The 27,814-nt window shown below is 35.6% G+C and overlaps 2 protein-coding genes across 5 annotated transcripts in view; one reads left to right on the top strand and one right to left on the bottom strand.

Moving 5' to 3' along the window:
* Positions 1-27,814, top strand: part of CTNNA3 (catenin alpha 3) — a 384,435-nt gene that overhangs the window by 134,444 nt on the left and 222,177 nt on the right. The window lies entirely within an intron of this gene.
* The window catches only part of LRRTM3 (leucine rich repeat transmembrane neuronal 3), a 78,816-nt gene that overhangs the window by 34,766 nt on the left and 16,236 nt on the right, over positions 1-27,814 (bottom strand). The window contains exon 3 of one of the 3 annotated variants that reach the window (XM_072339613.1): positions 11,709-11,759. The exons of the other annotated variants lie outside the window; for them this stretch is intronic. Within the exon in view, the coding sequence (XP_072195714.1) occupies positions 11,754-11,759 (6 nt within the window). The 3' untranslated portion in view covers positions 11,709-11,753. Of the gene's footprint in view, positions 1-11,708; positions 11,760-27,814 lie in introns of those variants that run through there. 3 annotated transcript variants of the gene reach the window in all.

Here is a 27,814-nt window from a genome sequence, read left to right as displayed (position 1 = left end):
CAACCTGTACCAGTTGCTCCATCACCCTCACTGTAAAGAATTTCTTCTGTATATTTGTGTGGAACTTCCTATGTTCCAGTTTTTTACTATTGCTCTCTGTCCTAACTAATCAAAGCTAATAATTGTTGCTGTGAGAGAGGCCTGTACTATGTAAGCTGTCAGAGGAGTGACAGTCCAGTTGGTCATCTGAAATAAGTAGTGCTTATCAAGAATTTCAGTGTCTTCTAAGCCATTATCAGACCAGGATGAGCAGAGAATAAGCAGTAAGATAAGAGGTGACATAAAGTACTGACAGACTGCTGTTCTCAATAAGACAGCTTCCTATAGATTTGAAATAGCACAGCGCTAAAAATTGTGGAATGTTTAATAAAACTAAGGATGTTAGTAATTCTGCATACAGGTTAGAAAGTAATGTTTTACGAAGTACTTTCTGTAGGCACCTGAGGCATTTGTCTTCCCGAGTTTCCAATATTTCTGCCTGATTTTGAGCTTGATTATGTTATAATTAGACTGAAATACATTCATTGCTGTTGGTGAAGTTATGTTGTCCTTGTTTTTCAGTGGCTGAGAAAATAATTAAGCTAAATGCTGGTAAATGGTTTGGAATAAAATAAAGAGCATTACAGAAACTGTATTTTTATGATGATTGTTAATTGTAGAGGTTGCTCCAGTGGCTTGCTTGGCACCGGCTGGAAGTTCTTTACTAGCAGGCAAGATTATAGAATTGTCTGTATGATACAGACTGCAACACCTATTCAATTTGTCTAATTTTTGAACGCATTAGTCAAACACCTCTTAAAACTATGATTCACAGCAAGACAGTGATTTTTACTGCAAAGGCATATATTGAGCAATAAGGACATTGATTTTTATTTTTTTATTTTTATTTTTTTCCCCTCAATGAAGCTGCTAGTATAATGGAAGATTAAGCTAATGGAAAACTGTCAAATTCATGGGCTTTGCGAGGGGAAAAAAAGCATTTTTGCCAGCTTGTACTAACTTTCAAAAAATGGGAAGGAAGGATATTTCAGAAATAGTCCAGAGACTTGGTACCTCAACAGCAGCAGTGAACTGGATCCTATAATTTATAATAGACATTTATCCACATTTCGTTTCTTTTCCATACAAGATATATATATATATATATAAAATGAATATATATATGAGTATATATATATATTATATTATATATTATATATATATTATATATATATATGAATATTATATATATTCGTCATTTTACTGAGAACTACCCAACTCAAAACATTCACCCACCCACATTCCTCTCCATATCTTTGGTAATGAAGATGTAAGCTATGGGACTCACAGAATTTTGGATGCATGACAGTTCAAGCAATCTCTGCAATCTTTTATGGACATAGATTAAATGGGGCTTTTAAATGGAAAAAGGACAGTGCTAAAGTATGATACTTGCCATCTGAAGTACAGTTGGTAAAGGTTGGGCAACCTGTGTGAATTTTCTGTTAGAGAAGAACTAGAATTGTCTGTGTAGGAGGAAGAGCCTGACAACAATTTGAGACTGCCTGTAAATGTCTTTCGGTGTTCACACTGGATAGATGCGTGAAAACCAAACTTACATGAACTGGAATTTGGAGTCCCCTCAAGATTTTTTTCTGTTTTTTCCCCTCCGGAGGGAAATTTTGTTTCTTTGTGATAGCTTGTATTTTCAGAATTGCTGCTTGGCTTGAAACATGTTAGATGGTGCTACTTGTGGAAACAAGTGTAACTGAAGAAAAACCTTACTGGGAATATGTTTGCAGCTGTTGTTACACAGTGTTAAGTAAAATGAAGAGAAAAGCTTTCTTAACCTCATAATGTTTTGAGTCTTTAGCTTCTGCTGGTACATTTTATGCGTCTTCTACTGCCTTACATTACTTTTTTCATGTCATCCTTAATATTATCAACTCAAAATCGTTAAATTTAAGAATTGTATCTGTTGAAGATGGAATTTCACATACCTTTTTTTTTTTTTTTTTTTTTTTTTTTTTTTTTTTTTTTTTTCCAATGAAAATACATTTAGAAATTTCTTTCTCTGACTCTGAAATTTTTTTGGTCCCTAGAGCCCATGTGGAAGAACATTGTTTGAATGAGATATTTAGATTGAGTTTTTCCAAGATATTGTTCAAAAAATCGGTCATTATGTATAAGGCTGGAAACCTGTTCTTCAACAGTGTTTGATGGTATTCATTTTCTTTTGGAAGCAGGAAGTGCTAAGTGATGTTAAGAATCAGATTATAAACTTCACAGCATTGACTGAGTTAATTATGATTTTTTTTCACACTGATGCAGAGAGAACAGCAGGTCAGTAGATGCTTTCTATCCTAGATGCCACAAAGATAAGAAAAAATATGTCAGAAGTGCTTTATGTTCTACTGAGATAAATCTCAGTGAGGTTAAATGGCTTCAATTTCATTCTCATTACCTCATTTGTCATTGATGATGAGCTAAATCTGGTTTGAGCTGCCTTATTTAAGTATGAAAGAAAAATCTTCTATATGCTATTGAACAAAACTGTATTACATGGAAATTATTTCCTATGTTCTAGAAAGCATTTTAAAAAACAGATTACATCATGTAATTTATATCTCTGTATTATTTGACATGTTAAAGTCTGATGATGACTGGCTGTCAGCGTTTTGTAAAAAGTGTTCAGAAACATTAGAAAGTCATCAACATGACTGACTAAAATTCCAGTATCAACTTTGGACAAAAGAGATTAGGAGTTCATCTGTTTTTAAGGTTTTTTAAACTAATTTGTTTCTTTTATTTTGGAATTTATTTATTTATTATCATTTACTTAAGATTTTAGTAACATAATTCACTCTTTTTGCCAATGTATGTTGGCAAAATCTTTGGAGGTGGGAGAATCATATTTTACAAAGGTAGCAGGTATATTTGAAACAACACTCATTCTTTTGGGGTGCTGTTGAGTTGCAAGGAGGAAGTTTATTGTACTGGTTTGGCACAAACTGAAGAAGTAGAAATTATGATACTTAGAAAATACCTATGAAGAAAGAAAGAGCTGGGTATTCTAAGTCTAGGAAAGAGATTAGATATGGGTGGAACAGATCTATCTATAAAGCAGTGTTGGGCTTAATACAGAGGAAGGTATTTTGTAGACATTTAAATCCTTCATGTGAAATGGAAAAAAAAATAAAAAAAAATCACAGATTTGTTTCCATTTTTGCATGCTGATTCTGAAATTCATCTGACTACATCTGGAGTTTGTGTTCAAGATTTTAAATTTATCTAAAGGTCATTGTTCTTTGAGTGGAAGCTTAATAGTTTTAGAATTCAACTAGAGGCAATAGCTGGGAATTCATCTGGACATAGTTGGTGTCAAGATGGCCTGAGTATTCTCATTTAGTTTTATAATCTCTTCAATGCATATACTGTCACAACTACGTACAACATAGCTCACTATTGTTTCATTTATGCAAGATCAAAACCAGACATATCATGTCCTTGTATCATAGCTGTCATATGATTAGCAGAGTGAAATTACTTCATGCAAAGCCCAGTGGATGCAAACCATCAGAAGATGAAGTTATGAGGAATGGAATTTCAATGGCGATACAGCTTCAAATACCTCAAGCATTACTTTAGTTATTTCTAAGAATTTAAATAACCTTTCATCCCCTGTTAAGCAGCAGAGCTCCACTAATATCAAGGAAGCTATCTTAATTTAAACTTGATGAGGTTATGCCTGTGAATCTTTGAAAGAAATGGAAGTAGTTACAGTCTTTTCTCTTTTGATTAAATGTTTCTTGTCAGTGTGCAGTGCAGCTCCTTATCTCTTATGTATTGGATTGTCCTGAAATGCAAGTTGTGTTTCTTGGGTTCTTTTTCACAAGGGAAGGTGTTGGGGGAAATGTAACAGAGAGACGTATGCAGCATAAATCTAACAGGGCAAAATTAGTGTTTAGGTCCAGCTCCATTGCATGTATAAACCAGTAGAGCTTCTCCTGTGTTGTGTGATCTGAAATACCAGTTTTGAAATTGGGATATTAAAATAGAACCATCTCTTCCACCATTGGGTTCTGTTGTTGTATGTACTAGTTACAGTCTTCAGTAACAATGTCTCTCTTATAAACAACTCTGTATTATGCTTCTAACATTATGTATTAAGAGTAAATACAGTCACACTGAGCAAAGAACTAATACTTTAAGTGTTGGTGACTCATCCACAGTAATTTAGCAGGTGGCTGCCTACAATTTCCAGGTGCCATCAATCTCCTAGGTAGGATAATTTCCTGCCTTCATATGTATGGAGGAGGAAATTATACACTGTGAATTTCTGATGATGGGGATGATATGTAGCCTTTGTATAGTGTTCTTTTACCTTCAGGGCAGTTTACAAGTACAACTTAATTTTCAACATCCACTTCAGAGTTGGTAAGTATTAATATCCCTATTTTATAGTGGGGGAAATTGAAGTGAAGGAGTTAGCACACCTTCCCAAGTCTTTGAAAGGAATCATGGGAGCAATTATCAATAATTTGCCTAAATTTTATGTCACTTTTCATTGCTTGTTTCTCTATTTATCCCACAATTTCCTGGTGTGAGTATTGAAGAACGTGTGATGTCAGAGAGTGTGCTGACAATAGGTAAACAATTGCACTGGAATATGTTTTAGAAATTGATAAGCTAAGAATTTTAAAACTTCTGATTCATGAGTCAGTATGAGGTAAAGACATTCACATTATGTTTTACATGCTGGCACAGCTGTGGAGAAGGGCTGTAAATCAAATATACAACCTTGGCTGTCCACAGATAAGAGAGAAAGGATAAATGGATAAGCAAAAAAGACAAGTTGAAAAGGCTTTTTTTTTTTTTTTTTTTCCTTCAAATCTGAAATGATTCATTTCTTTGTAATTTCTGTTTTGTTTTAATTCCTGAACACTTTTAGAACTAAGGCTGCGATTTCTGACTGAACATTTATGTTTAGAAAAAAAAGTGTTTGTCTTAAAGAACTGTTAACTTGCGGTGATAGGAATAATTGATCATCCTTTTGTAGAATTTAGGAGTAACAACCTTTCTTAATATTTTCCTTCTTTACTATTAACATGATGAGCACAGACTCAAAACACTTCTAGTTTTTCCATATGTTTTTAGGTCACTATAAGTATTTGAGTCCTTCTGGCCTTGCGCAAAATAAACTAAAATAAAAATTAAGACTTGATCTAGTAACTTCTTAAACTCATTCTTACATCGATGTGGAAGTTTTGTTGTTGTGGAGCTAAATGTAATTCTGTTTTCTTTTTTTTTCCCACTTAAAATATAATATATATTGTATGTATATGTTGTATGTAGTTTAAATATAATGTCATTATTTTTGGTGGGCAATTCTTTAGATGGACCACTCTACCAGTTCTTACATCAGTACTCACCAAAAGCATAACAATCTAGAAAAGTTGATAAGATTTGTTTGTCATGAAAAGTAAACAAATTCATTATTCAGGTCCTGAATCTTTCTGAGCCATGTTAAATAATAACCTTACCAACAAAAGTGCCTTTCACTAACAAGTGATTTACAAGGGTACTGTAGTTAATAATGATCACCAAGTTTTTGTTTTTGTTTTTAAATGTGATTGGCTTATCACAGCAAACTGAGGCATAACATCCTAAACTGATGAGTACAAAGTTCAGCTCTGTTACCCAGCAGACAGCACTCATTTTTCAGTACCAGTGAAATCTATCTTTACAGTAATGAGCGTCCAAATGCGTACTTTCAAGGCAATTAACACTCATTCCTTTTGCAAATGTAGCAACTACTGCTTAAGTATTTGTGGAAAGCACAGCATTACCAGTTGTTGTGGAGGAAGATTTATCTGCCTTGGAGGGACATGTTACTTCAATTCGGTTGCATCTCACGAGCTAAATAGCCAACTGCATCTTTCCTCCAGTGTAAATATTTATACAGTTTCTCTCACGTATTCTGTTCCCTATGATCTCAGTATCTGTAAGAACTATTTTTAAGACTTCTTTCCTCTACAAAATTAAACCAAAATTGGGCAACTTGTTAAAAAGCAGCAAGAAAAGAAGGCGAATGACATAGGCACAGATATAAGCATTCAAATCCATTGTGATTTCCTAAGGAAAAAATGCTTAATAGACAGGCTAAACATACCACAAACCTTCAGCTCAAATACCTCTGTTTCTCTAAATATTATTCCTTTCTCCCAGCATTTTTGAGAGCATTACAGAAGATGTGATAACTAAAGACAACTTTAATACAGCTGTTTACTAAAGCTCTCGGGGAAAGTCTAGCAAAATATGCTTTCATAAATAAAACAGAGTTAATTAAGAACCACTTGAAAAGCTAGCACAGGGGAAAGTTGGGAGAAAATTACCATCTAATGTGAATGGTGGTTAGCAGAAGCATAATTCTAGCTGAAATTAGCCAGATATCTTACTGGGAGCTTGATTCATCCATTCTTCCTCATGTTGGTTAGCATCTTATTAAACAAATGATGCCATTATAATTGATGGAACTGCTTGGCAATAATAATGGCAGCAGAATAAGGCTTTCTCTATGCAAGTCACAGCTAGAAACGTGATAAATGCCTGATTAAAGTTAAAGAGAAGGATACTGTGTGAATGCAAGGAAAGACAATTTCAATATACGTGTTTATTTTTCACAAGTCAGAAACAAGTCATATTATAATAAACGTGGAGGCACAGCGGTAACCTGTAATGCAGTAAGCAAACATAGCACATTTCCTAAATAAGCAAACCTGATCCTTGAGGATAGGGTGTCAAAATGTCCCTTAGTCTGTGCTAAACAACAAATAAGTGGCAACTCTTAAGGACATTATCAACTACTGGTGACTGCTATTAGTAAGAAATTTGCTTTGAATTTATTTCCAAGTGGTCAGATGCTGAGCTGCATGATTCTTGTGAAGTGGTTTGAGAACTGGTTTTGTTTTTCCAAAGTGGACTGGTGGCTGAATGGTGATGCCATGGATACCAAGAAGTCTCTGGATAAATAGGTCAGTAATGAGAATGAGGTACTTTTGAGAAACTTTTAATTTGCACTGGGGAAATAGAGGACATATTTGGAAGGTTTAGAGAGGCTTTCTTTTAGGTTTTTTGTGGTTGTCATTTCTAACAGAACAGTTCTCTCAGTGTCTTGTAGTGCCTCCTTGTTGGTTTTTGCATATGTTTCATGCATGAGGAATGTGCCTGGCTAATATTTTCTGTTTATGTTAGCTTTACATTTTAGAATGTAAGATATGTAGTCATTTTTTGGTCTGACCTCCTCCCAAACTGGCTAATTCTGCCTCAGTGCTGCAGTTCTTGACACAGCTGGAGGTTACTCTTTAGAAAGTAAAAATAAAGTACTAGTCCTATTTGCCTGGTTGTCCAGGGAAAGACTGTTAGGGCATTGTCATGCGTGTCTGCATGTTCTGCAATTAGAGCTTTTCTCCTCAGAGCTTTTCTAAAGCCTTTCAGCTCTGGAAGAGCTGTGTGGGGCACTATGTAAACACTTGGAAATTGTCAAATTCAAGTTCATGATGTGTTTATTTAATTCAGATAAATGCTACCTGTTATCCTTTCATTTAATCAAATACACTTGTATATAAAACAAATACACATCTTTATTTTGAAAATCTATCTGTAATGCCTGTCACCATACTGTTTTTCCTGAACACATTTTATGCCCATATTCCACTGTGTTCCTGCTCCAGAGTGGTGGAAAGTTCCATGATTTCACTGAGATCCCTAAGTGGCATTTCAAGTCAGCTTTTAAGAAAATTACATACAGCACAAATACATAAATTTCTCCCAGCTGTAAGTATTTAGACATAGTAGTAGGACATAGTCATCACTAAACTACATTTTATGCTTAAAGCACTTGCTGCTACGTTCATTTCTTGCTACTAAGCTCCACGCTCTATTAGCAGCCTCCTCACTGAGCTGCCTGTGCTCTACATTGGCAAACCCTAAACGTTCTGACAATGTCATACCATTTTTATTTTTTAAGTACTGCTTCCCACACAAAACAAGTATTTGGTTGGGAAGGACCAATGGATGTGAAGTCTTTATATAACTTTCACACATGATAGACTTGCTCTTTGGGGCGGCATAATTTCTCTACTATGCAAACTGTAAGGAGATCATTTGAAGCATAGCTTTTATTCAAACAAAACATTTTAATTTAACTTAGGATTTTACAAAGGCCTTTTCAACCTTTGCCATTAGGATTTTTTCCTGCCTTTTTTCTTTTTCGGTACTCAAGTAAGAATTAATAAAAAATATAGTAGTGACAGTGTAGGATATAATTCTGTGAGGCCTCAATTCAGAACTGCTTGGGACTTTTTGTATAGGAGACTGCTTTGGGGCTCTCTGTAAGACAGACATCATGCTAGTTGTATAATGGCTGTATTTTAAAACTTTAATACTAATAAATGGTTAATGTAATTTTTAAAATTTTTATTTATTTATTTGTTTTGCACAGGGTTATTTATTTTTAATCTGCTAGTAATTTACTAGCATTAACTTGTAGTTTCAAGATTGCCAGGGAAATAAATCTTGAAATATACTACTTAATGTTGCTATTTCTAAAGATAAGGATGTGCCTTGAAAAAATGAATTTGTACCTGATATAAATGAGATGTGGGAAAGTAAGAAACTGTTGTCCATTCATCATGTTTCTTGGTACTCTGCTTAAAGGACAGTCTGTGGTGCAGTTGGTGAATAAGTTTAATTTATCCTTGAAGGTGGAATGAGCTTGGACCCTTACAATTAGTGTAGGAGGATTTTAAATGAGCTTGATGACATCATAGCTGGCTACTTCTGCTTCTCTGTATTTCTGAGGCATTTTTATTACTCAGTGTGCTGAATACATCATTTGTAGTTTGTTGGCACTGTTTCCATGCTTAGTGGTTTAGGTTTTCTTTATTGGAATACACGGTGATTTTATTCGTGGATCCAGGGGAAGAAAGCTTTTCTTCTTTGGTCTTGGATCCACATGCTTTGGCTCTCTACAGCCTGCTGACAACCACCCACCTGTCTGTGTCTCACACGCTTGCCTGTTTGCTTTGTCATGCACAAATTTATTGTTTTCTACTTTTTATTTTTTTACAGTGATGAATGCATAATCCATTACATTATTTTAACCCAATGTTGATTACCATTTGTGATAAGTTAAATTGGATCTATTGAAAGTTGCCTACCCTCAGATAAACTGTGGTCTTTATGTATGGCTTCTAAGAAACTTATGCATTCCTTGAAAGAATCTGGCAACTCAGAAGCACAGATGAAACTGAATGGAAGTTGCACTTAGCTATGACGTGTTTGTCTAAGTGCCTAGCAGTGATTTCCCTCAGAAGGGCTTTCTGTTTCTGCATCTAAATGTTCACTACAAGTTACTGATTTTTTTTTTTTTCTAATTTGCTATTGGTAATGTTGATCATCAGTCCTTTTGCTACTTTTTTAAATCAAGTAGGGAATTGTTCTCTTGTTTCCTTCAATATTTTCCAAATTAACCAATTTCACTAATCATAACTAATGTTAACAATATTCCTTCTGATTTTCCTTTTCTTATGTATATTTTGCCTTTTTTTTTTATTTTCCTTAAAATGCTTTATCTGCAACTGCATACAGTGTATCAGCTCAGGGCTACTGGCGTAAAATTCTGCTAGACATCTCATGCTTTATACAAGCTAACATTAATTGGTTATCCTATGTGAAGGTAGCTAGTATCTGTTCTTTTCTCTCCAACCCAACTTTTTAATGTAATCATTCTTCTTGAGTACTATTTGCCAGCAGCTATATTTTCAGCTCTTCTTGAAAATCTTTTTTCTCATAAATGAAGGTGTGCAGGCTAATTGAAACAATGGAGCAGAATTTTGAAAAAGGATGCTCCCATTCATCTGCATTTCTGTAGAAAGGTACTTAAGTAACCAATGCTACGGTATTTTATGTATAATAAATTCTAGTGACCCATTTCCACTATATTTGTACACCACAGGATAGGTAGTTTTGATGCCACTAACCCTTTATTTGACCCTTATTTCAGATGTCTTGAAATTCTTCTGGGTTACATATTAGTGAGAATCCTAGAATTTCAGAACTATTTGTTATAACAGTCACCTTTCAAATGGAGTTCTGTTCCTTGACTTATCTCAATCTTTTCTTTTTTTTTTTTCTTTTTTCTTTCTTTTTCTTTTTTCTTTTTCTTCTTCTTTCTCTTTTTTCTTTTTTCTTTCTTTTTAAACTCACAGCCCTTCCTTGGTACATTTGAAATCACAAAGAGGACAAATGGTCTCTGACACTGAAATGAAGCTCAGGCACAATCCAATTCCAATGATTTAGATACTAGCAAGTCTTTCATCAGCTTCCACTAGAGTTATTTCAGAGTGAGGCCTGTTTTGTCTATTAAGCAGCAGAAGGATTATTTCTGAAGACCTGAACTGTATTTAGGTCTGATCCTTTTCTTTATCTTCCTCCCCCTTCCGCCTCCCCCAGAATCAAAGGTACTGAAGTAAATCAAATTTAAGGTTGTTTTATTGTGGGATTGTGATTTTTTTTTTGTTTGTTTGACAAGTTACGTATTATCAATAAACAGTATCTTAATGCTATGCTATTTTATAAAACTTACAATCAATAATAATTAAAAGCTTGCTTGCATCGTAAATTCAAAAATTTCCAAACATATTTGAGGTTCATTTTGCTCCTCTTCCTCTTGTGTGGTTACAAGCACTGTTTGTATATGAACTTTGGGAAGCAGAATGCATCTGTCCCTCAGTTTCAGCAGTAAAGGATACCACTCTTTTTCTTTCATTTTTAAATAGGGAAGATGATGTTGTGAACTTATTTACTGACTACTAATTGAGGAAAGATGACAACATAGAATTTTATAACATGATGAAGGAACAGACATGGTCACAGTCTCATTTGTTTGTTTATTAAGCCACTGTCAGCAGCATAATCAATTGCAGCCTCCCTGGAGGGACATTTGGTCTGCTAAGGGCTCCACTGGGAAATATGCTGTTTTTCATGCAGTCTAGATTTATTTTCTCATTCATCCTTTTTAGAAACTGCTTTTCTGTGAAGCTGAAGCTTTGTAGGAATACTACTTAAGCTTATTTTGACAGAGGTCAATGGAATTAACTGACTTGCATTATTTTTTTTAAATCAGGCCTCTACACCTGTTTATGGACAAAGCAATTCTCTCTCACAAAGTTGTTTCCCTGTGTAGTGGAATTTCGATTGAAGAAAAGTATCGTTGTCTTCAGGGAGTAGGAACAAATGTATTGTTTGCTCACCTCATTCCAATTATCTCTTTAAACTTAATAATATTTAAAAAGCTGTGTTTTCTATAGATGTACTAGAAAGTTATTCCACAGTGTGTGCTAATGTGGGCAATGAAATGTTGATGGAAATGTCTGTTAACTACAGTTGTATTACATGAAGGAAAAAAAAAAAAAAAAAAAAAAAAAAAGGAAAAAAAGAAAAAAAAGGCACTTTAACAAATTGAGTTTCATAATAAAAAGGTAGAGTGTTCTTAACTCACAATCACATCAAATGAAGATCAGTCAGCTCTTTAGTGTTAACTAGTTTTGAGCAGAAATTGCTGTAAATCACGTCTGTCTGTGCTGTCTGGAACTCATTTTTAGACTTCACAATGTGCACAGAGCACTAGAAAATTCTACAGTAGCTTACAAAACTTTTCCACTTACTTCTTCCAAACATGTTTCAAGGATTCAGTGGTATCAGCCATCATCTCAGACCTATGGAGGTCAATATTTACAGCATTAGTTTTCATTGTCACTATATCAACTTGAATTTTAATATGAAGCAAAAAGGGAAAAATAATACTTTGTGTTTAAGAATGGTGGGAAAATGTTACTTATTTCACATCCCAGTAAATCAGCTAAGCTAGGGGACGGTATTTTATCTCTCAAAAACGATTCCAGTAAATTAGCTGTCACGACTTTCTTGTTAGATCCCAGTGAAGTCAAAGAAGCCAATTTGTGCTACACTTAATTTTGTTGTTCACCATGCAGTACCAAGTTCTCCCAGAATTCAGAGTAAAGAGGAATCTTCTATTAAATTGAAAATTTGAGGTCTATGTGCTCCTAAATCTTTCTAAGGATGAGCTCTCAGTGTTTATCAGCACGTATACAACACTTCTAGTGTTTGTATAGGTTGACAGTGAACGTACTGAGTTTCACGATTAACTTCAACAAGGAGTATCACAAAAACTGTTAAAATGAAAGGAAGGTAGATCTGTTTTAAGGACAGATCTATCACAGGTGTTTGTCAGTTGCTGCACACTCAATCCTAACTTTTATGAGTCTTACTTTGTCTAAATTGTAATATTCCTCTCAGATATCATTAGTATTTGTACTGCACAGTAGTGGGAGAATTTAGCAGCTAGACCCAAATGCTGAGTGCTAGCTTTAATTAAGAATATTTCATGCTATTTTTTTGTAATAATGTCTTTGTCTCTGTATTTGTCCTTGATTTGTAATTGCATCTTTAGACTCTCTTCCAATCTCTTGTCTTCCTTTTCCTCCTCCTCTTCATCTCTCTGTCTCCCAGATATGAGATGAACTGCTTCTGAAAAGTTCCTTAAGCTGAATTGTATGCAAGTAAAGCCAGGCTGTATCAGCAGGACCCCTAAATTAAGTGCAGTCTTGGTATCTCTTACATTTTCACATATTAGAAGACTGCCAAAACCTCTCAGTATAAGTCTTGCATTTGCCAGATGGGATTTAATTGTGATTATGCTACAGGTCATGCTGCAGTTAAGTAACTGTTTATTCTTAGCAGTTTGTTTAGCATTACCTTTATAAAACAAAGGTCTTGATATTCAAAAATACTGAAATATATATATATATATAAATTCAATAAAATTTGTCAGGTATGGAGCTAGAGAGAAGCCAGAAAGTGTGACTTTTAAGCATTCAAACAAGTGTGAGTGCCAAAATACTAAAAAAAAATACTAATCTAATACTAATCTAATCTAAGTGTTTTTGGGAAACATCAAAGAGAAGTTTCAAAGATGACTTCTGTGAGCAAGTTCTCAAAAGAAATAAATTGATAACAAACAAATAAAAATGTAAATTCTGCTTATAAAGAGAATTTAATATATTAATATTTGGGAATGTTTACAGCTTGATTTGCTGAACTGGTGCTTCCATTTGATGCCTCTTTTAGTTTGTGTCACTAGTTAAGTTCTGTCCAGTTGTATCTGTGAAGCATGAGGTCTTGCAGCCAAAGCCCACAAAGAAATCAGCATTAGAAGTCAAGAGGTATGAAGATGGTTTACTTGAAGTAATGAGATAACTAGAAATAAAAGAGAGATTTCTAGAATTTGAACGTCTTTTTGCAAATTGTCTACTTAAGGAAAATTCTTAGCCTAATGCTCTTCCCCCAGTGTCTCACTGAAGAAAGTCACTTTGTAGGAAGATTAAAATCTGTCTCTGCTTCACACTGCATACATTGTAGCTGTTTGTTTGCAGTCTCTTAGGCATGGGGAGGGTTTCTGATCCTAGCCTACAGCTTTGAATAAAAAAGCTCAGCAATTTGATCTGAATAGAAACGTTTTAAAGTAGAGGACAGGATTTGCTCAGAATCATGGGGAGTTGCTATAAGAGCAGGTATTTGCTGTGTTTCTCAATAGAGCCAATGCCTTCCCCAAGTGTGGATTCAGAACTCCTTGAATCTAGGTGTGGTTGTGAGGCACTGAGACAGATGGGAACTAACCCAGCCTACAAGGAACCTGACAAGACTTTAAAACAGGGAAAAAAAAAAGTTTCCAGTTGATGACCTGTGAAACACTAAATTCTCAGTGTGTGCAGTACCAGCTCTAACACCAACACAAGGGAAGAAGAGAAAATCCAGGCTTTGTTTCCTATACTCTTCAGTTACAGTGAGTAATTAGGTCAGTTTAAAGCAACTGTGAAACTGCAGCCTGGGGAGGAAAGAATCAGCAGATTCTCCTTGATAAGGGTTTCTCTCTTGTTACCTAGTCTGTTAGTTTTCCCACAGGCCTTGCAGAGAATGCAGACTTTCAATTGCCCTATGTCAGCAACAGGGTCTAGCTTGAGTGGCAAAAACACACTGGAGGGGTCCATCTTCTGTCCCCTGTTCCTGCCTGTGGCACCCTGGTGCTTCTCTCACGTGCTTTGAGCATCACTGGTGCTGCTCATCAGCACGCCATCATTGCTTCCTGGCTCCTAACAGCTACTTCTGTTCCTGGAGTCTTAGTTCTGTATCTTACTGCTAGGATAGTTTGCAGCTGGAAGTACTTCTGTAGTCAGGAAGTTTGGAGAGTAGTTTGGCATCTGCAGTTGCTTTTGGAAGCTAATACAGTTAACAATGAACAAGGAAACAAACAGCAACAAAAAAGCAGAGAAATGTCGGCCTTTTTTTCATCCTGAAATAAATAACAGTTTATCAGCTGGGTGAGTTGAATCAAACAAATGATTTAAGAGTGGTAGCTAGGTAGTTCAGACAATGATTTGGAGAGTGTTGTGGTAGTTTAAATCCCAGTTCTGCCTAGTTTAAAAGCAGCAGATATAATAAAACTTAAAATCCACACCCCCCAGATCTGCCTCTGTGTACCTGCCTATCTCAGGCAGACCTCAGGGCTTAAGAGTTAATTTTCTACCAAATATTTGGTACAATGTTCCTTCCAGCCATGGAGGGGGAAAAAAAAAAAAAAAAAAAAAAAAAAAATATATATATATATATATATATATATATATATATATATGAGAATGGTTGGTTTTCATCCTTACCTGGAGCACAAATGGTGTCAAAGGCCCTTGACATTTTCTTGTAGTTTTAATTATAGATGGGGTGGAACCTGGATAAAAGGAGTCACTGGCTTAACTCACAGGTAAATACTGTGAAGTCTGTTACTTACCAAAGGGAGTAATTTTAAAGTTTCCCTTAACTGTAAATCTTTTTGGGTTTCTACCATTTCAATGCAGTATCCTGCTGGATAATAAGTGTTGGATCTCTGGTGTGAAATATTGTTTGTTTTCTGGTATCTGCACAGGATGGACTGTCTTGCTTTTGCAGGAGTTTTGCTATCTTTAAGTCTTATATTCTATGTTTTTAGAGCTAGCTAGGTAGTAATCTCCTTAACTCATGTGGAGACAAGTTACATGAGTTAATGAAATCTCCATTGATTAGCATTAGACAATATTGGGCCACAGTCTTGCCCTTAAATTTACGTTTTGATTGCTTTTCTTCACAACAGTTTATAACACATTTAAGAGAGACATTAGCCATGACAAATTCTAGACCTGTGCAATTCATTTGCAACAGATTATTTGCTATAGATTGTTTTTGCTGATCTTCAAATATTGGGGTGTGTATTCTAATGTCATGTTTATAAAATATGAATTAATATATTATATTCGGTTATATTGATCTTTGCTTTTTTCCTTGATATTTAATTTCAAATACAAAATCACGGGGTATGTTGTTTTACTAATATTAGATGGAGGAGTTTGTGAGATAACACTTGTTTCCAGATGGCTGGAGTAGGCAGCTGTTTTTGGCTTGCATACAGGTATAAAATGATATCAAAGAATAGTTTTGGAACTCAGGTCAGGAAAACATAATAGTTCACAAATAAATGGAAAGTAGACAGAGTAAAGGTTGTTGGTCTAATAATAAGGAATTAATTTTAAAAGATATCTGGAATATCAGCACAATTTGGACAGTTCTAGTTTTATGGTACAATGCAGATTGTATCTATCTATGGGCAGCACTGCTTTGCAGCAGGCTTCTTTAAGGGTGACTGCAAGCAGGATAATTTCCTATTGCATCAGAGACAGAACATGCATATGTTGAGCTAGTTATTAAACTATTCACCTTCTTGAAGTGATGATAGTGCAGTGATGCTTGCAGACCCCATAACACCTTTCTGAGCAGATTTCCCTCACACATTTTACATGATTGTTTGGTTTGCTCAGACACCCTGAACGTGGTGACCCTTTCTATGAGGAAATTGGCAGGAGCTGAAATACTGTCTTTTCCTTTCACAGAGGACACTGCATTATTCCTTTTTAGATGTTGAAACTGCTAATTGTTTTTGACAAACAGATGAATTAGAAAGATTCATCCCAGTGTTTTGAAAGACACTTGTTTTGTAATAAGAACTGTTTGGTGTACTGCCCTTCCTTTTACGAACAGCAGTGCTGAGTCACTGAGGACTCTATGTTATTTCAAAGACCATATGCTTCTGATTAACATGAAGAGTAATGTATTAGAGCTTTTTTGAAGTCAAAGTTTGGAGCTGCTTCTGTTTTAATTCAGTGAAGCTGACTGGAGAGTCTAGCCCCACCAAGGACCAGATGATTTTGCAACTACAAATGTGTGGAGTGCTTTGTATGGTAAAGCACGGAGAGATTATGGGCTGTGTGTTAATGCAAATACATTAAGTGTCTGTTGAAGAAGTTGGCAGAATTCTTATATTGTTAAATGAAATCCAAATTAAGGTTTAATTGCCAAATCCATATCTCATGTGTACAAGTATTATAAAGCTTTTCCTTTTCTTTTAATATTCTTAGAAGAACTAGTTGTATAGCATATTAATTTAGCAGTTCTTTTAGAAATCACAATGGAACTATTTAAGTAGAGCTGTTTAAAAAATATCTTGTAGAAGTCAATAGAAAAATATTTAAAAGCTTTGTAGCAGAGGGTTTTATTATGAACTGCCTAACATGCCTAAGCAGGATGCTAATACCCTTCAGTTCCTTCAGTGTCCTGAACAGCCTCACAACAGAGGGATATTATTTCTCCTAGCACTGTGTTTAAGGCTGAGGAGTGGGTAGGCATGACTGGGAAAAGATCCCCATTGTATCTGTACCCAAGGCAGTGGGTGGCATAGCTAAGGCAGCCTGCCAGGGATCATGCTTTCCACCACATATTTGCAGGAAGAGATGCAGGCCACAGCAGAAAATGCTCACGCAGAGAGGGAGCAGTCTGGAGTAGTTTGTACAACAAATAGGTGAAACTGTTCCAAATCTGAGCATGGTGCACAACTTCTAGAGTGTAACTTATTTAACAAGTCTAAAATCAGTTTATTTCATTCTTCCTAAGGCTCTGTTCAAAGAAACAGTGATTAAAGTGATGGTGGAGTCTGTGAACGGATGGTTTGGGAAAGAATGACTTGTTTTCCTCATGCTTGTTCTTAGAACAGATATAAAGACCCATTTATAATTTTTCTTCCTCTGAAGAGTGTTTGTGACAGGCTATGCGCAACTTTGGTTTAGATTTATAAAGCTGCAGTGCTTTAGTGAATCTCTAAGGCTTTTGTGCCTTATCTTGATTAACGCAATGCCCTTCCAAAGAGGAAACTGCTACAAGGTAGAAGCAAATAACAGGCACCATATCCGCGTTTCCGTACTGAGGTGCGTTTGAACAGAGCTGGTTACTCCCCTTGCAACTGAGCTTTGGCTGTATGCCTCACCTGTCCTTCCCTGTTCCATCAGCAATTCCTTCAGTCTCTTTGGGAGAGAGCACTAACAAGCAGCCCTTCCTTTGCTTATGCAAAGAGTTCGTAGTCTTAACAGACTGGAAACTGGCTATCTTTCTCGTCAAAAAATTTAGAAGTATATTTTTGTTAGGTTTCTGCCATTCTGTCAGCTACTAAATATCTACTGCAGTGAGAAGAATAAAGATTTAAGAGAATTTTTAACCTAAGGGAGAAGTGAGGGTGAAAGAAAAACAATGCGTCTATTTTAAACTTGTCCAGTGACTTGGGATTTGTATAATCATGGTGTTCAATCAGGAAAATAATGCTGCTCCAGGAACTAATTTTACCTTGAAATAACAGAAGTAACTTGTAGGGTGTTGTTAGTAGGATGACTGAAACTAACTTTGTCACACAGCCTTGTCAAAAAATGTTAGATACCAGTATTTAAAGAAGTTCCCACTGGGAGCCCAATTCAGTAAACCCTTGAAAATCTCATCTGAGAGAGATGGGATTGAGAGTCTAGAAAGAATTTTATTGTGTGACAATCTTGATTTTATATCTTACAAGTGACTGATTCTGTCCACACTGAATACAATTTTTAATATAATCTTTAATAAATTTCTGGGGTTTTAATTAAGAAATAACTGAAAAGCTCTTGCAGCTGTTTCTGGAGTCTCACGTAAAGCAGCAATAATTTTGTGAGGTATGACTTTGTGAAAGTCTCGCTACTGCTTTGTCAGTACATGGTGATTGTCTATTCCCTGTTACTTGGAGCTGGTTTTTTGGTTTTTTTTTTGGTTTTTTTTTTTTTTTTTTTTTTTTTTTTTTTTTTTTTCTCCTAACACTTAAATCTAGATAGCTGTTCTGTGTACCCATCCCCAGCAACTTAGGTCTGAGGTTTCTTGGTAAGAACCAACATCAGGCATGCTGCCTTCTGTTCTGCTGCTGGAGCAGTTTCAAAGCATTATATGTGATGCCTCAGTGACTAGTTTTCTTATCCTTGGATGTGCTTGTTAGTCTGGGGTGTGTTCTGGCTGGCTCTGGTGAGTTTTTACAACCTACTTTTTCTTTTGGGTTTGTAACCCCTTCTACTGTCATGGAATTTTCAGTCAATTTTGCAATTGCACCATCTAAGGATGAATCTACAGAAACCTCAGAGATTTTCTGCATTTTCAGAGGTGTTTTGTTGTTGTTGTTTCTGCAATCACCATGGCTCCTGTGGTGAGTTAACCTTGTTGATCCTTCAGTTAATACTGGTTTGCATATTGTCACAATAGTTTTTGACAAGGTTATTTTTTAATACTCTCTCCTAACCTGTTGTTTAAACACAGAAGCAGCTTGTTGTGGCTATATCAATAGCTTTTATCCAGGTGTGCTCTGAGACCTTTCACTATACTGTATTAGCATAACATTTGTGCTACTACCAGTACTTACTTACTGGTATTTTGTTTACTTTCAAGAAGTTTATATCTTCATTTAGCTCAGCATTTTAAAGTCAAGGGCTAATAGGGAGAATTTTTTTGTTTGTTTGTTTTATTTTATTTTATTTTCTGCAGCAGGCACATTGCATCTAAATATATCAGCATCCCTCTTGCAGACTGTCCTCTTGATAGCAATACTCTCAGTGAGATCCTTGTCTCGGGTTTTCTGACCATGCTGTAAGTTGTTTTTCTTTAAGTGGGTTTTGTGTCTAGCTAATCCATAAAATACAATCCTAAGATTAGGTTTGGCACCACAGCATGACTGAGATAACAAAACTCTCCCATTATTTCTGTTTTTTCTTTACTGGCAATTATTTTAATTATTTTAATTTCTCTGGGGGTGACATGTTAGCTTTTACCAACTTGTCCTTAATAATGCAGTTTTTTTCCCCCCTGTATAATTTCTGTTTCATTTGCTTTTCTTTCTCCTGTACCTTTTCTGGGAAATGCTCTCATTGTTTCGTGTTTGGCTTTTGCTGATGGCTTTCATGGCCATTTTCCCGTGGAAAGACCACAGAAAGGACTCACGAAGCTTTGCCATGAATGCATCTTTCCTTGGGGATCCTCTGCTTCTTTAACAGAGTGTCTGTAGTCAGATGAATTTTGCAGGTAAACTGATGAGTGTACATGCTCTGTTATGGATTTGCATGTATGGGGGTGGGTGACTCACGTTAATAAAATCTCAGCCACCTGCTTAAATCTATTTCTGAGTCAGCTGCAAATAAAAACCTTTGCCATGATCAATTATAAGCATATTGAAGATGTTGAGGCTGAAGAATTGCCCTGAAATCTCTAGAAGGCCATGTGACACTGTGAGGCATGCTACACGGTGACTGTGTTAGATGTGTTTTTTATACTATTCCTGTTTCACTTTAGAATTACAGGGTAGGCAATACAGGGGTAAGTGGGAGCTGAGCTATTTTTAGTAATAGAAGAGAATGATTGTCATTGTGCAGACTAGTTAGAGAACAGTAAACTCACAAGCAATTAAGCTTAAATGCTTTTCCATATGGCTTTTCTCTAGAAACTTGACTGAATAATTTCCTAAAACAATCTTAAAATTGCTGGTAATAATGCACCCTAGTAAGATTAATGCATGTAAATCTTCAGTCTTATTTCTGCACTAGGATACATAAAACTGTGTAATGAAATGAGATATTAAGCTGCAGCGAATTTTGGACTCTGACAGCAATCACCTTCCTTCCTCTCACTAACAAATGCTCTTTTACAAGCAAGTTACCATTCACTTGCAAGTGGAGAACGGCTGATTTATTACAGATATGAGGGAATATTTAAACTTCCAGGATTCTGTAAGGACATTTGCACAAATATATCTAAGCTTTGGCCTGATAATAACAGGCAGATGAGCTAACAATATTCTATATTACATGGAGATTTCTGTAACCTAGTTGCAAATATATTTTGTTGTTGTTGTTGTTTTTAATTTGCATGGATTTATTACGGAAAGGAAAAAGAAACCATTCTTTCTTGGCATCTGCAAGACACATATGCCTCTGGGTTTTTGTAAATAAGAAATTTCATTTCACTGACTGAGAATTGCAATACTTCTACTTTTGCACAAGACAGCTAGTTTTCTGAAGCTTCTTTCTCAATAGGTCTATTCAAATGCCCTTGTATATTAAAAAGCAGTGCTTTTTCTAAATACATATTTATTCGTATTTGAGCTATATTAAGAATGAACACCATATAGAACTTGGAAGGGAAAAGTAAATATGAACAATGTTCAAACCAGACCTCAACTTTTAAATCCCTGTTCTAGATACCAGAAAATAAACTTATGACCTGAATCTTAAAATAAAAAAATTAAAAGTCCAACAATTACAACAAAAAAGAACCAGCACTTCAACCTATTAAAATAGTTATCCAAATGTGACTTTAAAAGGATTATACCACGTCTAATTTAGATGGCAAGATAAGATTTGTAATTACAGATCAAGTTTACTTCTGCGAAATTAGGTGATGAGTTTGCCTGTCCTCCCCCCACAGCTCACACCTGTACAGTATCTTCGGAACAGAAGTTAAGGTACTTGTGTTTAGATTTGATAGCTTAGCTTTAAACAGGTGGGTTTTATCTTTTTATGTGAATATGCATTGAAAATTACATTCTGCTTGGATTACAGTGCCATGAAGTTACCTGGAAATATCATTTTATGATATTTAATTCTTGTAGTTAACAGGCACTGACTCCTGTTTTTGTGTATGCATGCTGTGTATAAATTGGAATGCTTGTCAGTCTATGAGGTACCTGTGGTATAAACAGGGCAAATAAACTTTTTTGAGTGAAAAATAACTCAGATGACAATATTAGATTTCGTAAGATGGTAACTTAATTGGACTGATCCCAAACAAATGATTTAAATACAAAATGTGCATGTAATCTTATTTTATTCATTTCATTCCTTTATTATAAAGCATCAGTGGTCGGGTTGTTAGAATGACAGCCATTACTTGAACTAAATATGCTTTTCTCTGAATACTGGCAATGTTTGTATATGTATAGCACACAATTTTCATCTAGCATTAGATGCGCTTCTTTTTGCCAACTATAAAATAAATAGATTTTAATTTGTCATTTACATGCTTTTGCATTGTTTATCAATAAGACAAATCAAACTTAATTCTACACCAATTGCTTGATTGATAGTTTTTAACATAGTTAGTCTTGATTTTCCTATTCATCTCACTGATTTTCAAAGAGAAAATGAAAGATCTATTCACTGAATTTCCCCTGCAAAATGATAGTTCTGTAATAAAATTTTCTAGTCTCATTCCAGTGCGTATGTATGAAGATAACAGCTGTATCTTTACTTTGTTAAGCCTTAGTGCATTGTAGTGTATCTAGCCTAATATGAACACCCTGTTTGAACCTAGTGCTAAGCATAATTAAATCAGAAAACAAACAAAATGTTTTATTAACCTTCTTCAACCTGCTGGCCACACTCTTTTTGATGCACCCCAGGGTATCCTTGGCTTCCTTGGCCACAGGAGCATGCTTCTGGCTCATGGCCAACCTGTTGTCCACCAGGACACTCAGGTCATTATCCACAGAGCACCCTTCTAGGTCAGCCCCTAACCTGTATTGATGTGTGAAGTTATGCTTCTCCAGGTGATAGGGATAACAGAGCACAAGAACAAAATTCAGAACCACTCCTAGAATGTCCTTTATATGTCCTATATATCCTCCTTTTATTTTGGGAGAACTCTGCTGCCCGTAACTGCTTTTTATTGGTCTCTTAATTATTCTATCCAATCAATGTGGTAGGTGTGGAACAACTACACCCGTCTGAAATGCTTAAATGTATTACCCAGAAAACTGTATTTTCCAGAATTGCTTTATTAAAATAGATAATAGATGATTTTTTCATGGAGTAATGTGGGTAATAAACAGTACATTCACAGAATTTATTTGGTCTCTCAGAAAGCGTTTTCTAGAAAGTCTATTTAGAAAGTAAACTTCCAGGATGGGACCTGCCTGGAGGCAGGCAAGAAGAAAAGGAATAAAGAGTCCATGTGCAGCTAGAGGTTAACAGAAGGGAGCCCTCAATTATTAAAATTTGGCTTCAGGCAGTATGTTTTGAAGCTTTCCATGAAAGGATGGCAAAATTTGCAGATAGGATACATTTATTCAGATCTGTCAGATTTAGGAAGGGCAACTAGGAGCTTCCAGGACTCAATAAAGCTAGATGAATGAGTAGTACCAAACCAAGCAAAATAAATTGTTGAAAAGTGTAAAGTATTTCCTGTTGGCAATAGTAGGAATATTTGAACATCTGTTGCTAGGGCTTAAGCAAATTATCAGCAGTGAGGAAAAACTATGTGATGTCTTCTGGACACTTTGTTCAAAAGGCTTGTTCAGACTATAGTGATGACATAAGCAGGGTTTGGACATGGATGTGATAGACTAGAATGTACTGAAAATAATAACTGCTTCTCTGTAAGTATTTCACCTATTCTCATGAGTCTATCTTCAATTGTAATTATGTAATAGATGCAATAACAAGGAAGTAGAAACAGAAATGATTTAGTGCTTGCTGAACAAAACATTTAGAAGGAATTGATTCAAGTGATATGTTACTGATTTTAAAAGAACTTCTTAGAATCTTTTGATTCACAATTTGTCTGTAGAACTTCACTGATCATCAGTGATAATCTGGTGGAATTTCTATTTACAAAGATTTCATTTCTAATTGTATAATGAAAGCACCTGTAAATATGTTATTTAAAGTTAGAAGTATGATATGGAATCAACATACATAAAGGGCTAATAGATGAAACTGTAAAAAATATATATTTATTCATCCTTAATTTAACTGTTTTACTGTACCTTGTGTTTTACTGTAAATGTGTACTTCTGTCTATTCTTGGTCATCTCCACTGTAAGACTTCCTTACGTGAATACAGTGTCTTCATCTCAGGAGAAAGCCCAAATAGTAAACTGCCCTGCATATAATTTTGTTTAATTTATGATAGAGGTATCATAACGGTCAATGCTTTTACCGATGCATCCCTGAATTTAAGTAGATTATTGTATTACATATCATTATGATCTGGGCTTTTTAAATAGAGAGTCACAATGTTAATCCCATGAAAATAATTTCTGTGTTCATAACTTGTTTAAGTGTGATTTAGGGTTTCTCATCATTATTCCAGCTTCTTTGTTGCACTAAAATTTTCAACAGATTGAAACAGAATTTTTGACTTTTAAAACACCACTTGTGCCCACTTTTTCAAGTGCCATCGTATTTTGCAGTGGGGATGGGGGTGGGGGGAGAACAGCAGAATTTGGCACTTTATAGCTGGACCTTTTTTAAGGAATGCAGGATGACACTCCTGAAAGGATGCAGTTTCTTTGCACAGAGGATGGGGCAGTACATTCCCTGGTGTAGTCTGATTCCTTCTTTATAGCCACCTGTCCTTTTTGTATTGACAAGCCCAGCCCTGTGTGCTGAAAATGTACCACAATTCTGTATATACAAAGGTTTTCTGAAAGTAATGACCCCTGTTTATGATGTTGACCCATGACATCAGAGACAGATGTTGATGGTATGGCAGTAGAGGTTGAATGTTTCCACCAGCATTCCATTGCATTTTGTTGCTGTATGACAGATGGTAGCAGAGGGACAGTCTGACAAAATAGTGTCTGGCGTGTAAGTTACATGAAGCAGGGGGGAATTCGGTTCCTCCATGTGGAGAAAATGGCAACCACTGACATTCATCAACTCTTGCTGAATGTTTATGGAGACCAAACAGTGGATGTGAGTACAGAGAGGCAAGGGGTGCTGCAGCAGTGGTGACCTCTGCTGGTGCGGACGTTTACAAACATGGCATGCAGACTTATTCATCACTTGCGAAAATGCATAGCTAATCATGGTGAATATGTTGAAAAATAGTGTTTGGTAGCTGATAATTTACTTTCTCAAGTAACTTTTTTTGATCAAATATTTGTTCTTGTGCTCTTTGTATCAGTTGTAGTTTCTGTGGAAATAAATATTAGGCATTACTTCTGGAGTGACCTATGTAGTAGTAATATTGAAGTATAATATTGACTTGTAATTTCTTGTCCTTATTTTAACTGGTTCTCATTCGTTCATTAGACAGGTTTGTTTCAATGCTATTTGCCAGCAGTAGCATAAATACTAGTATCAAAATGGGTTACTTTCTGAAACATAAATTTCAGTCTTTTGGAAATAACCACAATATCAGCTTGCTCTTTCTAAGTCATGTTGGATAGGAAAATAACAGAAATCTAAATGTGAGAATTAACAGACAATGAAACTGAACTTTGTCTGGCACTGTTAGCATGAAGTTAGTATTATTTCAGCTGCAGTTCATGTTTATTTATACTAGATGTTAAATACAAAATCTGAATTTAGTTATTTTTTCAGTTTTCAGAAAATATTCACCTGGATAAACATTCACAGTAATAATTTTACAATGATCTGACTGAACTCAAATCTCTAAGCAATCATGTATTCACGTCAGATTATGAGTCACTTTAGAAAGAACAGACATAACTGACAAAGTGGAATGCCTTTTAAAACAAATTGAATACCTGAACTCTGGATTTATTATGGTGGCTGTAACTCCTGGAATGTGTATTGAGAAACTTTCCATTTATTTTAATGAAAAATATGCTTTCCAGTGCAGTGGTGTTCTACTTTCATGCAGCAAAGCATTAAGTTTCCTTGAAGTTCTGCAGACAACTATCAATTATATTTGACAATGTAAGAGGAAAATCAACCAAATCAGAACAGGTGTACATTATTGTGGTGGTGATTATAAACTCTGAGTAATTTCACTTTATGTGTTGACAGGCTGTAGAACTTCAACACCTCTGAAAGATTTTATAGGATTAAGGTTATATTTTAGTTCAACATATTCTGTGCATTTTCAAGTTCAGATGATAGTGCCTAGAGCTGCTCCCTTGCTGCTGCCTAATCGTTTGCTCACTTTTTCTGACTCATGTTCTTTCTGCCCACACTTTGTGGGATCTCTCTCTACTTCCTGTAAGAAAAAGAAAATAACATTAATGCCTAAACATTAACTATTTATTTAAAGGGGATAAGGATATATACCTTTTTTTAGCTGTATAAACTGAGATGATGTAGATATGACAATCAAAAATGTGATCAGTGCTGCTGCTGAAGTAGACAGTAAACCATAGTTAAGATGAAGGTTTTAACATGTATGCAGGGTAAAAACAGTTTCTATTAGGGTTTCCTTAACTGCAACCATGGGCTATATTGTTTGGGGAAGTCTTTGGCACATTTAAGGCCATTCAGTACAGATTGAGAACTGTGTCATATCTGGCTTTGGGACTAGTGGTACTCAAACACTCCAGCCTCCCTTCTACTTGTCCTTCTCATCCATCTCAAATGGAGTGAACCATTTGAAAAAGTTGTTAAAATGAAATTAGTAATGAAAGGAGTAGCCATTTTCCTACCTACTGATTATGTGCAATATTTACATGAGTACTAGTTTTAGAGTAGAGACAGGAATGGAAATGCATTCTGGCTTGATTAAAGAAATTCCTCTGAGATATGTGGAACAGGCAGTCACAAAGATCTAGTGGACAAAGCCGGAGAGTGGCAGCAGGAGTCTTACAGTCTGTCATAGTCTGTAAGGAAACCAGCTGAGGTGTCTTCGCTGTATAAATGGCGAACATTATTAATATGCTTGCCTGAGCTTGTGAAGTGTTTCAAGACTCTAAAGAAAAATGCATCAATATTTTTGTTATTAGAATTACTTAAAGGAATGGTATTTATTTCTAATTACAAACAATTAATTGTTTTATGAAGCAGTTGGGAAGGAAGGTTATAATTGTTCATTAATATGAGTTAATGATGTTTACTTTCTAATAGAAATATGCAGAAAATTAAGTGATTGTTTTTGTTTCAAGCTAAAATTCTGAGTAAGAAGAACAATTACATACTAGATTGATGAGTTATTTCTACATGCATCGAACACAGGAACAAAACAGAGATGTGATTCTGTTCTGTTTTCTTCCTGTTGAGAGCATAATTTCGAGGAAATGTGTGTCTTTGTCTATGTCTACTGTTTTTCCCAAACACGAACTATTATGAAAGTTAGCAGAGAAAAACCACAAGAGATCTTTTGCTCACTGGGGGGACTGACTTGACTTGGAAAACTGAAAATGCATGAAAATCCATTGTTTTGTGGCTGCCTCCTTTTTTGTGTGTGTGGTGTTTTGGGAGGAATTGGATGCAGGTGGGCACACGTGGCAGCGTATCAGATCATTGCCTGTGACCTTCTCACCTGAAGTATTAAATACAAGAAAGACAATTATATAAAGTTATATATAGTCTATTACTGAAAGCTGTCACTCTGCAGGACTCAGAAATAGTAAAACAGCATCATTTGCAGTGTGAGTAGCACTAGATTTTTATCCCTGCAAAGAATCTGTGTGAAGGGTAGTTGTAGCTGTTTTTCACCTACAGGTCAAAACAGCTGGAAAAACCTGATCCTTATTTCCAGGAGACATGAGGAGTCAGTGATTCCATGATACCATCATCCTCTTCCTTGAGCATATTGGCCTGCCTGCCTCCTTGCTACAGTTTCTGTGAGGAACAGGAGCTAATGAGTGTAATTTAGTTAATCAAATAGTTTGAAAGATAGAATGCAACAAAACGTCCTCTTGGCAAATTTTTCCTTTCTTTGTGGTGCTGTCTTCCCTCATATTCTGTATATAACGCAGTCATGATGAATTTTCTAAATGCTAGAATCACCAGTTCTTTTAGATCGATAAAGAATTGTAAGTTCAACATGACTAATGTTGTATGTCACCTCAGTGTAAAGCGTATCTGTGGAGACCTGTGCAAAGTGCAGGCCATTCATGGTTTCTGTCCCTACTCCACAGCAACAGTGCCATTATGTTTCAGATTTTCCATCCTGATCCTTATGCTGCATGCAAGCAGGTGGATGTCATCAAAGGGACACACATTGTGTTGAGAGGGGAAGCTGGCAAGCCAAGCTGCTTTTCCCCCACTCTTTCCTTCTTTTAGTGGCTGAAAACCTGATACTGACAAAACTGGATTTGTTGCAGCCATCACAAGTCATGCTTATTTAGTGAGGAAATTGTTAAATGCTAAGGCCTCCTGTCAGCATAATATCAGTGTCCTACTTTCATACTGCTGATGTACAAGCTGCAGCATATGACAGGCTTCTGTAAAATTCAGCTAACCTTTTGGAATGCTTTGATGTATGAATTAGTTACGAAGGTTAAACTTTCTGAAACACCCTTGTGGCTTTTATGGTAACATACTCAGAGTCCTTGTGCTACTGCCTTGTAAGGTCCTCTTCCTTTGAATTTTGTAGGACACTT

This window comes from Excalfactoria chinensis, chromosome 6, assembly GCF_039878825.1.
Source record: "Excalfactoria chinensis isolate bCotChi1 chromosome 6, bCotChi1.hap2, whole genome shotgun sequence".
Classification (NCBI taxonomy): domain Eukaryota; kingdom Metazoa; phylum Chordata; class Aves; order Galliformes; family Phasianidae; genus Excalfactoria; species Excalfactoria chinensis.
The sequence above is the reverse complement of the archived record's forward strand: the minus strand, read 5'-3'. Positions and strand labels throughout refer to the sequence as shown.